The sequence below is a fragment of the Anopheles merus genome, chromosome X (assembly GCF_017562075.2).
Source record: "Anopheles merus strain MAF chromosome X, AmerM5.1, whole genome shotgun sequence".
Taxonomy (NCBI): Eukaryota; Metazoa; Arthropoda; class Insecta; order Diptera; family Culicidae; genus Anopheles; species Anopheles merus.
Window position 1 is genome coordinate 24,922,373 of NC_054081.1, and position 12,173 is coordinate 24,934,545.

The following is a 12,173-nucleotide window of genomic DNA, read 5'->3' on the forward strand; positions in this document are numbered from 1 at the left end:
TATAATTTGCGCTGTAAAAGTCGTTCGATAAGTGTTATAACTCTAATAACAAAAGTTATGGATAAAAAATCAGCGTGCGCAAAGCAGCTTTCAAGCAATGGCGCAGGAGCTATGTACGATGTTATAAAACTGAGAGCCGCATTTAAGAGATAGCGGAAATTGGGGCAAGTGTGTCATCTTGAGCATTTCAAGTAATAACTCTCTAAAACTTGTTTATCAAAAGCTGATTTAAATCTCATATCCATTTTACATCTGTTTCCTCACGATACCGATGATGTTTTTTAAACATCATTTAGAGTTGTTTTCGTGTGGGATTCAGCTGTACACATGATAAACTAAAGAAATTTTGCTTCGGAGTCATAATTAAACATGATAAGTTAGGAAAATTGACAAACATATTTTGAGGTATTTACAGCGGCACTCACAATCTGATGACAGCTCCACAGTATGCTTGCAAAATTCTCCTAGTCGATTGCAACACTCCCCTATATGATTGCAAACTTCCACAGCTTGCATGCAACATTCCCCTACCGATTTGCAACATTCCCCTACCGATTTGTAACATTCCCCGAAGTGATTAAAATATTCCCTTATATGATTCAAAACCCTGTAACAGCTTCGTACCATAAGCGCTCTCGCAAGAAAGCTCCTTGCGAGAGCAAGTCATTTTTTGGTGATAGTTTCAGCGGTTAAAATTATAGCATCTATAACTGTTTGCCATTACTGGGCAAATTATAACTTACTTCCTGAAACGTTATATTTCTCAATGAAAATATCGCAACAACAACACAAATACAGTGAGTGATCAGTACGTGGAAGAACTCTGAAAAAAATTAATTTTAGGAATAAAACATTTAAAAAACAAAATTGAAAAAAAAACCGAAGCCGGAGATACTACTTGCGACCCCCCAGCTGTCACCGACTGAACTAGTATCACAATAGATTTTGAGTTTTTCTACATTATTTTAAAACAACGCAAAGAACTGCTAAACCAGTTTAGTGCTAGTCCAGTTTAGTTTGTGTCATGTGGAAGAACTGTAAAAGTATTGGTATCAAAAACCAACTTTAAATAACAGTAGTAAAACATCTTGCGCGTGGTGAATAGTTATGAACAAAATTTTAAGTGAAACCCTGTAAACCTGTCTTGAGGTAACTCAAGATAGAGGCTCCTGTTGTATGTACATACGCTAGAATTCGTGATTTTGGGAAGCCCAAAGATTTATGAAAAAAAAGTTTGCCAAACGGTTCGAGAGTGCAGCAGTTTTGACCAACTAAATCAAAGTAGTATCATTGTAATGTATTGATCACATGGAAACTATTTTTTATCTCGCTTAAGTCTTTTTCTTTAACTATCACGCACAATTTACACGCCATCACACGTTCACACGTCACGCTATCCATCCATTTTGTGTTTTTGGTCTTTATTCTCGATAGCCTTATCATACAGCTGATAAGATTTTTCAGGTACCTGAGCGCGATAATGCTGGAAATGTAATTCCCGATTGGAAGCGTCAGATGTTAGCAAAAAAAGCGGCAGAAAAGGCTAAGAGAGAGTTTGAAGAACGGTTAGCGCGAGAGGCTGAGGATCGTCGATTGTCAGCGATTCCGAAATGGAAAAGAGACCTCATTGCACGCAAGGAAGAAGCAGAAAATAAATTGAAGTAAGACAAAAGGCCCATTGTGGGGAAATGCACTTATGACACTCCCTTGCACAAACCGTTCAATCTACCTTCGTTAGTGTGAGAACAAGCTCGTTACTCTTCAGTCAGTCATCTAAGTACGTGTTCTTCAGTTCAGTTGTTTTGTTTCGAAGCTGTTCTATCTGTAAAAGTGGAAAAGCGTATATTTACAGGCCTGTTCTAGGATTTTTGAGTATTATAGTAACATCTTCAGCGAGTTGTGTTGATGAATTTGCCCAATAACGATGATCCTGCATTTTATTAAAAAAAGTAAACTATCTGAATTTATAAAAAAATAGTTGGTATACCAAAAGAAATGTATCAAAATCAACAGTCGTTCAAAGCTAACCATAATCGTTGAAAATTGCTCGACATATTGCGAATACATAAAGTACATATGTTATTTTTAACGATTGGTTCTAAGTCGTCATTAAATAAACGGTTGTCAAGAGTGTTTGCGATACAAATAGACAGTCAACTATAGTATTACTCTACTTTTTCACCAATGTTTGTCTTTGTTTTGACAATCGTCACTGTTTTTTACAATCGTTATTGTTAACAGAAATGAACATGTATTGAACTCGGGTAAATTTACATTGCTTGGCGAATCCCGCTATTAGTTGTAACAATTGTAGATACTACCAACACTTTCGTTACTCGTATTTACAATGTTCGCAACAAAAATATGGAAATATTTGGTTCCAGAGAATCATCAGTTGAATCAGTTAAAATCTATATCTATCCTTTATTGACAGCGGAACCTTCTCACCGTTTGTTGTATTGTCGACCCATACGATTATCTTTCTGCGTAAGGAATATGTCATAAGTGCTTCCTCCTCATTTAGATGGATATATTTAATCTGAATTTGAATAACTGGAAAATTTCATTATTGTCTTTGTCAGGTCATCAATATATACGCCAAAAGTAGAGGAGTTGCAGCGCCGATCAGATTCATGGCGCACCCGGATCACTCAAAGGGCCATGTCGATCGACAATATTAGTTCATACGGCTCAGAATCAGAAATGGGTCTGCTGCGCTATAATAAGGAGAACCAATATCAATTCCAATCTACCAATTCTTCAGGATCTGGATACTTTGGACAAGGAAGCGTTAGCACTGGTAAAATAATGCACGGTGTTTCGGGAGGCACTGTAAGTCACCAAATACCCAGCAACGGTAGGCGTAGTTCTATAGAAAATATTAGCAATGCAAAGCTCGAAGGCGGAACTGCTCATGGATATCACCTACCGGATGTAACATCACCCACACAGTGTGATACTGTGTGTGGTAATGAGGACAACGATGACAGTGAGCAGATTATCCCGTGGCGAGCTCATCTCCGGAAAACTAATAGTCGACTCTCTCTCATCGGCTAAGCGCTGTTTTATGAATAAACCTGTAATAAACGAAACTGGAGACTTTAAAGAAGATAGAGAACAAAAAGGCAATTTTACCAGGCGTCTATTTTGGCTATAGTCATTTTATAGGGTTTCCCAAGGTTTTAAGTTACTTCTCGAATTTTGTTGGTTGTTTCCTATATATTTTTGTCTATGTTTTTACGATTTTTGTACATTTTTCTTAATTGTTTGGTTCAATTGTATTGGTGTTCAATGGGATGTTCAATTGACGATACCAATGAATCGTGGGAAAGAACCAAACATCTATGGGAAATGATTAATAAATCGTCAGAAAATCCCAAACAATTACGGGCATCAATCAATAAATTGTGGGAAACCCTGTTGAAATTTGTTACACGATTCTCTACAACTAATGCATGAAAGAAGGTTTTCATTGAAAACATTGTACGTGGCGGGTTTAACAGTAAGCGGACTGAGAGAATGCTTTTTTTGTGATCCCGAAGATATAAAGTTCAGCATATGTTTTCCATATAGTCTAAGGAGGTTCTATAGTTGAATTCCAGTCGAAAAAGTAGTTGTTGTGACTCACCTTTACTACGAATAATTGATTAACAACAACAATAATAATAATAATAATAATAATGATAATAATAATAATAATAATAATAATAATAATAATAATCATAATAAAAATAAAATGAAAAAAAAACTATTGCCCTTACAAACTACTATTCATACAGTTGCAAATCAGTCCTAAGCTAATGCATTTACTTATTCACTACAGTAATAAGTCGCAATTATCAACGCACCTCCTTCCCTTCCTGTCTTTTAATGTTCTATGAACCGTTTGGACCTAGACACCGTAAACTGGCTACTGTATTGTTTATATGTAATAGTTGTAAGATAGAACAAATAGTGTAATAGAAATGGAAAAAGACTTCGATGAACTGATGTAGAAATTAAGAAAAAAAACAGAGGAAAATCAAAAAAGAAAACTAATAACCTAAGATTTCGTTTGCAATATTAGCATCAATGATGTGCTTGTTACTATAATTGTGAGCAAGCTTATTGTTACTTTATTATAATTAACTACGGTTTGTTGGGTTATTCTTCTATATATATATATATATTCTATATATATATATATATATATATATATATATATATATATATATATATATATATATATATATATATATATATATATATATATATATATATATGTTACAATCATTATCTATTTATCACATTTTATTGATATTTAATTGTTATTGTTAATGACCATCATAATTTTTTTACATTTACATCATGTGAAATCCCAAAATTTACCATTTCTAAATTGCATTCTCCGTTTGGTTCCTTTTTGTTGAAAGCTATGGAAAACAAAATAAACAATAGAGAACCTAGGATTGATTAATAAAATTGTATTAACTTGACTAAGATAGTCTCTTCAAGAAAAGGATAAAAAGATATAAAATGGTTTTATTTCTGCTTTAGACCATTGTGTTCATTAAATAGCAAACATATGATCTGTTAAAAATATATCTGGTTTACCGGATATCATATGAAAACAAATGGTAGCATCATTTAGCCTACGACCTCAAGAGCAACATTAATCTGATAAATTTGGCAAAACATGAGATTTTCTACTGTTTTATAATTTTAGGAACAGTGACAATATAAATAAAAATAAATTTCATTCTAATATTGCCGGAGTAAAATTTAAATAAAATCAACAAACTGTTGTTGCTGTTTTATTCTCATATAATTTGTGAAAGATGTTGTATTCGTTGAATACAATAGATAAAAATACATAAACTTTATTACTTTATTACTAAATAAAACATAGGTACGGAGGACGGAGACCCGCTCGACTTCCTATCTAGGCGGGCACTGACGAGAGAAAGAAGTGAGAGCCCGCAGGATACACTGACACCAACAGGTGACAGTCCTTAATCTGTGAGTGGTGTTAAGCCTAGCACGCACTAGACGCAGTTCACACATTTAGCCATGTGTCACTACAACAACAAAAAAAAAACAATCAAATTTCGTTTTCTCTATAATGAGTTTGACAAGATTTTATAAAAGTGTTGAGAAATTTGGCATTATGATAAAGTCTGACTGTCGTGGCCACCCGTATGTATTTTGTTTTTATTAGAAAGATCGGTCGCAAATGAACGGAATGCATATTGATAGCCAGGTAACAACTTGTACCATTTTTCCTATAAAAAACAATTTATACCATTCCAATCCAATATCCATTTCAATACCGCTCACCTGGGTGAACCTAACAGATCTCGAACAAATAAATTCAACTGAAGATCTCTCACTATTCCGGAGTACCGCTATATTTTTTAGTGAGAATTATACCGTTTTGCTAATGAAGGTAGATCGGTGTAAGGAACGTGCCACTGCTACCAACTCGCCAAAACACAAGGGACATGTTTTTCTGGACAACAAAACTAACATGAGTCGCTTTATTAAAAAATATTAAAACAAAAAAGTTTTCCAGTGAAACTACATTTTTACATACAATTTTGACAATGACTCTCGCAATAAAGGTAGTGTAGAAACAGTGTAAATGCCACACGACGCTTACACGTATATACAATTCTTTTGTTTATGTTTCCCAGAGGACCAAGCGGTTTTTGGTTACATTTTTTATGGCTATCATATATGATAGCCATGTTCCCCAGAGAAGTGTGAACGAATGTAAACAAGAGCAAAACTGTAAACAATGCGAATATTTATTCCTTTTGTGTTTTTTTGTTTTTTTTTTGTCGTTTTGGTTTTAAAATAATAAATTTTAATTAATTTTAATCGACTAGATGGTAAAAACAAGGTGGCCACTCAACCGGGAAAACCGGGAATTAGCCGGGCTTTAATTTTTCCGGGAAAAACCGGGAAATTCCCCAAAAAAACCGGGAAATTATCACAAACTTTTGTTATCACTGTTTACCATCGTACTAAGTGTATTATCAATTATTGGGATGTTTTGTATATTGTTCCCAACTTACCACAGGCCATCAACATCACACCAATGTGTAAGGACAACATTTTCCGTTTCTCACATATGGTACGCAATATATGTACTATACTTCTCATTCGCACTGGTGCAATACTTACGTTCACCGATATCAGTTCTTGCACATTTCGGGTATGGTGTGCCTATTTGTTCTACCTTGCACACTCATCTTTTGTTATTCATTTCTCGTGAAGTTGCGGTCGTGTCGAATCTAACGGTAGATTTAGTGGGCGATCCCAATTTTTGAACGGAAACGATAACTTTTGTCCCCTTTAGCAATTTTAAGGTTATCCAATCACACATCGCCTATACATTGGCATTTTGCATTTTGGTTTCGGGCCTCTACCTTCATTCCGCCCGAGTGACTGGGTTCCCACACTGGCACTGATGGTTGAGATGGCGTCGCATCGTTGCTTCTTTGTTTTATTATCACATAAAATACAGTTCCCGTAAAACATAGTCAAGAAAGGGTTACAAAATTAAGAAACCCACTGAAATCTCCTGTATCTATTCGTGAGGTGCATCATCAGCGTCGTGCGAGTAACAGCATAATGAATGGCTATTGTTTAACAGGAAATCCGTTCTTCGCAGATTTGTATGCTTTCTCCAGTGGCTGGTTGGTCCATGACTTCCGGTTACTCTTTTTTAAGGTTATGTGATTGTGGTGATTTCCGAAATATTTTTTTTATTAATAACAACTTTTTATTCCGTCCAATCGAATAGTCGCGTCCATGCTTGCTAAGATCAATCACAAGACTGACGATTATCCTCCTCTCCTCGAAAAGCCTCCTATTTTGACATTTCCATACGAACGGATGTATCGCCTCTCGCTATCTCACTCTCTCTGCGATTAGCCTGATTTTTATTTTGAATGCGCCGATACTTTTCGTTAATCGCTATTCTATCTTAACTGTTTTCATGTTTCTACTTAATAAACTTATATTTGTATGTTCTTATCTGATTATCTGATCATTATTAAATGATTGTTACTTGCCTTATTCGAATCTATGATATATATTTATTTTCTTGGCTGCTCTCGATCCCTACAGTGATGACATCTGTAAATCAATAATTGATAGCAGATGAAAAATATCTTGGCCACGGGGTAAAGTCTTTACACGTTCGTGTCATGATGCAAAACCATCAAAAAGCAATGTTTGTAATGTTTTTTTTTTTTTTGTAGTTTTTTCATCAGTTTTTTGCTCATATAAAACTTCCGAAAATATATAGAATGCATATTTAAATAGCTTAAGATCCATAGTAGCCAAATTAGATCCACAAACGAGCGCATGCTTGAAAATTAGTTTGTACAAATTTGATAGAAATCATGCCAAAAATGGTTCTCAAATGTTTTGTCACACCTCCAGATTGTATACTATATTTTTGAATAATTCACTAATAAATTTTATCCAGTTTCATGACAAGTGTCCATTTGTCCCGTAATGCCCGTGTTTACTTACCATCCTCTACAAAACGATTTTTGAAAACGTATGATATAATAATTTGGAATTGAAGTATCGATAAAACCGGCACACATAGTGAACCGGGAAAACACCAAAAAAATCCGGGAAAAACCAGGAAAAAACCGGGAAATTAAAATCTTGATTCGAGTGGCCACCCTGTAAAAAACACACTTAGTAATTTGATATTTTTGGAGGGTCATATTGGCCAGTTTGTGAAATTTATACAAGGATTTTATCAGAGACCATGTTTAACGAAACAAAAGGTTAATTCGGATGAGAAAAATCTTTTTATAATTATAATCTAATTTAAGTTTAATGAAAAATGAACATAGTTTCAATAATTGCGTACAAAAACTTGAGAAAAGTAACACGAGGGTTCTCTAACAGCTAGCTATCAGAAGGGCTATTTCACCACCTGGTCTCTTATAACATCCTTGCATGTAAGTTACACTTTTCCAATCGAGTGGGTGTTTTTTAAAAAAGTCAACTGCTTGGGTTGGCTGCAAGTCGAGAACTAATTTTATTTGTTAATTACTTTGTCTGCTTCACTTCGATCCATTCTTCTTGTTCAGCACACGCGCGGAGTCACAGTCGCTGACGACGCAAGACGGATGCGCGTGTGATCGAAACGTGAGAACGTTTGCTGCGATCGTGGTAACTGCTCTCCTTTTTGAGCGTTGAACCTCCTGGTTAACGGCGATGAGTGTTGGCCAGAGTCGGTGGTTTGAAGTATCGAATTGTTGCCAGGTTTTTTAATTCGGTTGCAGTTGGAGATATCTGAATGGTTGTGGTGCGTTTTTTTTTATTACCAAGCGTTAATGCCATGATGCCCAATAAAGTTAACGTCAGCGTCCAAGCTGGCCAGGTAGCGTGGTGTGTGAAAACGTGTTCCAGTTTTCGCAGGTTGATGTTTTCTAAGGCGTTTGCAAGGAGTATGGATATTAGGAGTTAAAGTGCTTCAGAGCAAATTGACATTTCAGGACTTGACATAAAAATACTATGGACACCGGTATTAAAATCGGGAAGGGCTGGAGGGGGGTATAGAAAATTGCATGCGATTTGACATAACAATACTGAATTATGGCACCCAGCAAACACGCAAATAATTCACCTTCTCAATAAATACACCATGGGTGTTTGAACCGTGTAGGTTGGCGTCGGTTCTGCTGACTCCGAGGTCTGTGGATAGCGTGAACACAGGTTGTTCGATTCTGGCTATCTCGTTGTTGGCAAAGCTTAAGTTCATCACACGTATGGAACAATTTTGGAAGTGGATCAGGAATGTTCTCTTCAGGTGTCTCTCGATGTCTTCGCAGGTCGTGTTTAGAGTATCATCGACATCGTTTACTAGGACTATCGTTGGGCTCATCTCTACGACGGTATTTCGTTCTGTCGTATCTTCGAATGTTTATTAATTGGGTGTCCTAATATTAGGTTTGTGTCACATTTGTGCATTGAGATGTCTTCTACTTCATCTATTTGGCATAAAGATATCTTACTTAGCTTCTGGCACCTTCCTGTTTGCGTGAGTACGTTCGCTTGATATCTCAGGTAATGTGTTGCTGATATTCTGACCTTTTCGTTCTTTTTAACCACTGGCTCTACACGTAGGGTGTCGCACGAAATTGTGCTAAGGTTCGGTATTTCTATGATGTACACGATCAGATCGTCTTTTACGGCTTAACGTATTGACGTAAACTGTAATTTCTTCAATCATGTCGGTCTTGATGTTTTTGCTCTTGAAGATTCAGGTGTATTAGGTTGATCTCGGCTGGTGTTAGTAGGTTTTTGTTTACAATGTTTATCTTAGATTGTTACGGTCGCGATTATTAAATCCGTTACGCATGTATCAAACTGTAAATTCGCGTGGTGTGCGATCACCATAATCTAGAAACCGGGTACGCTACGTGTAAAAGTGGAATAAATATGCGTCACAAACACTAACACACAGCACTCACGCGTACGTACATTTATGTACTTTTTATCCTCGGAAAGGATAGCCTAACAGCCTAAAATTGTATGGGCTTCCGGGGGTATAAAAAGGGACCGAACATTGAATGAAGAACCATTCGGATTTTGCAACTCTAAGAAACCTCATGTTTATGTTTATGTTTATGTTTATGTTTATGTTTATGTTTATGTTTGTTTATGTTTATGTTTATGTTTATGTTTATGTTTATGTTTATGTTTATGTTTATGTTTATGTTTATGTTTATGTTTATGTTTATGTTTATGTTTATGTTTATGTTTATGTTTATGTTTATGTTTATGTTTATGTTTATGTTTATGTTTATGTTTATGTTTATGTTTATGTTTATGTTTATGTTTATGTTTATTTATGTTATGTTTATGTTTATGTTTATGTTTATGTTTATGTTTATGTTTATGTTTATGTTTATGTTTATGTTTATGTTTATGTTTATGTTTATGTTTATGTTTATGTTTATGTTTATGTTTATGTTTATGTTTATGTTTATGTTTATGTTTATGTTTATGTTTATGTTTATGTTTATGTTTATGTTTATGTTTATGTTTATGTTTATGTTTATGTTTATGTTTATGTTTATGTTTATGTTTATGTTTATGTTTATGTTTATGTTTATGTTTATGTTTATGTTTATGTTTATGTTTATGTTTATGTTTATGTTTATGTTTATGTTTATGTTTATGTTTATGTTTATGTTTATGTTTATGTTTATGTTTATGTTTATGTTTATGTTTATGTTTATGTTTATGTTTATGTTTATGTTTATGTTTATGTTTATGTTTATGTTTATGTTTATGTTTATGTTTATGTTTATGTTTATGTTTATGTTTATGTTTGTTTATGTTTATGTTTATGTTTATGTTTATGTTTATGTTTATGTTTATGTTTATGTTTATGTTTATGTTTATGTTTATGTTTATGTTTATGTTTATGTTTATGTTTATGTTTATGTTTATGTTTATGTTTATGTTTATGTTTATGTTTATGTTTATGTTTATGTTTATGTTTATGTTTATGTTTATGTTTATGTTTATGTTTATGTTTATGTTTATGTTTATGTTTATGTTTATGTTTATGTTTATGTTTATGTTTATGTTTATGTTTATGTTTATGTTTATGTTTATGTTTATGTTTATGTTTATGTTTATGTTTATGTTTATGTTTATGTTTATGTTTATGTTTATGTTTATGTTTATGTTTATGTTTATGTTTATGTTTATGTTTATGTTTATGTTTATGTTTATGTTTATGTTTATGTTTATGTTTATGTTTATGTTTATGTTTATGTTTATGTTTATGTTTATGTTTATGTTTATGTTTACGTTTATGTTTATGTTTATGTTTATGTTTATGTTTATGTTTATGTTTATGTTTATGTTTATGTTTATGTTTATGTTTATGTTTACGTTTATGTTTATGTTTATGTTTATGTTTATGTTTATGTTTATGTTTACGTTTATGTTTATGTTTATGTTTATGTCGCGAGTCTTATTGATAACTAGTCCTAGCATTTTATTGCTGCTGGCTATTACGTGAACCAGCTGATCCATAAATGATTATTTTGTATCGAGCAAAACGCCTAGATCCTTAACACATTGCTGTCGCGTCAAGGACTGTCCATCAAACGCATATTCATATAATGATGGGCAGCGAGAACGACTGAAAGTGATGGCTTCACATTTATCTATGCATAGGGATAAAGCATTACGGTTGCACCAACACTGGAACTCATGCAAGGAAGTTTGCAGTCGGGCGTGGTCTTCTAGTTCTCGAATAACACGAAAAATTTTCGCGTCATCTGCGTACAATAGATGATTATCAGCCGGAAGGATCAACGTCGCGTCGTTGATGAAAAGAAGGAACAGCAAAGGACCCAGGTTGCTGCCCTGCGGGACTCCAGAAGGTACATGCACTGGACTTGACATGTACAGGCCTAACTTCACAGAATATTGACGATCTGTAAGGTACGATCTAAGCCACATTATCATAGGGTTTGGGAGACCAAGTAAGTCGAGTTTCGCTAGCAAGATGAAGTGCGATACACTGTCGAATGCTGCATTGATATCCGTATAAATAGCATCTAGTTGTAAACCGGTATCGATATATTTATGGCATTTGCCAACAAACTCTAGTATATTAGTCGTTGTAGATCGCCTGGGTACAAAACCATGTTGATTCACACTAATATAGTTGCAGGCCGAGGCCAACAATGGCTCGTAGATTAGCATTTCGAACACCTTTGCACACACGCTGAGTGAGGTTACGCCACGATAGTTTACAGCATCATTCTTACAGCCCTTCTTGTAGATGGGTGTCATCCAGGAAGATTTCCAAGTGGCAGGAAAGGTTTCACATCTCAGGGATGCCTTAAAAATCTTCATCAGCGAGGGAGCAAGCGTAGAGGCACACCACTTTAGGATAACGGCCGGTATACCATCTGGGCCAGGGGTATATGGGGATTTGACACGTTTGATGGCAGAGGTGGTCGTATCGACAGTGATGACTGCTAGCATAGGGAGCAGTGCACCAACAGGTGTGTCAGAGAGAGCATCGGCCACATCTTCTGAACCAGTAGTTAGCGAAGCGAAGTTGTCCTTGAAGCGCAAGGCAAACAATTTACACATTTCTGGCAGGGCACAGGCACTGTCACCGTCATAAA

At 34.8% G+C, this 12,173-nt stretch overlaps 1 protein-coding gene across 21 annotated transcripts in view; it reads left to right on the forward strand.

The window, feature by feature from the left end:
- The window catches only part of LOC121589311, a 191,142-nt gene extending 187,003 nt beyond the window's left edge, over positions 1 to 4,139 (forward strand). For 19 of the 21 annotated variants that reach the window (XM_041908179.1, XM_041908137.1, XM_041908145.1 and 16 more), the window contains 2 exons: positions 1,435 to 1,661; positions 2,583 to 4,139. In XM_041908179.1, coding sequence (XP_041764113.1) covers positions 1,435 to 1,661; positions 2,583 to 3,057 — 702 coding nt within the window. In that variant the 3' untranslated portion in view covers positions 3,058 to 4,139. The remainder of the gene's footprint in view (positions 1 to 1,434; positions 1,662 to 2,582) is intronic. The other 2 variants (XM_041908272.1, XM_041908282.1) reach the window with 2 other exon arrangements.
- The last annotated feature ends 8,034 nt before the right edge of the window (positions 4,140 to 12,173 follow it).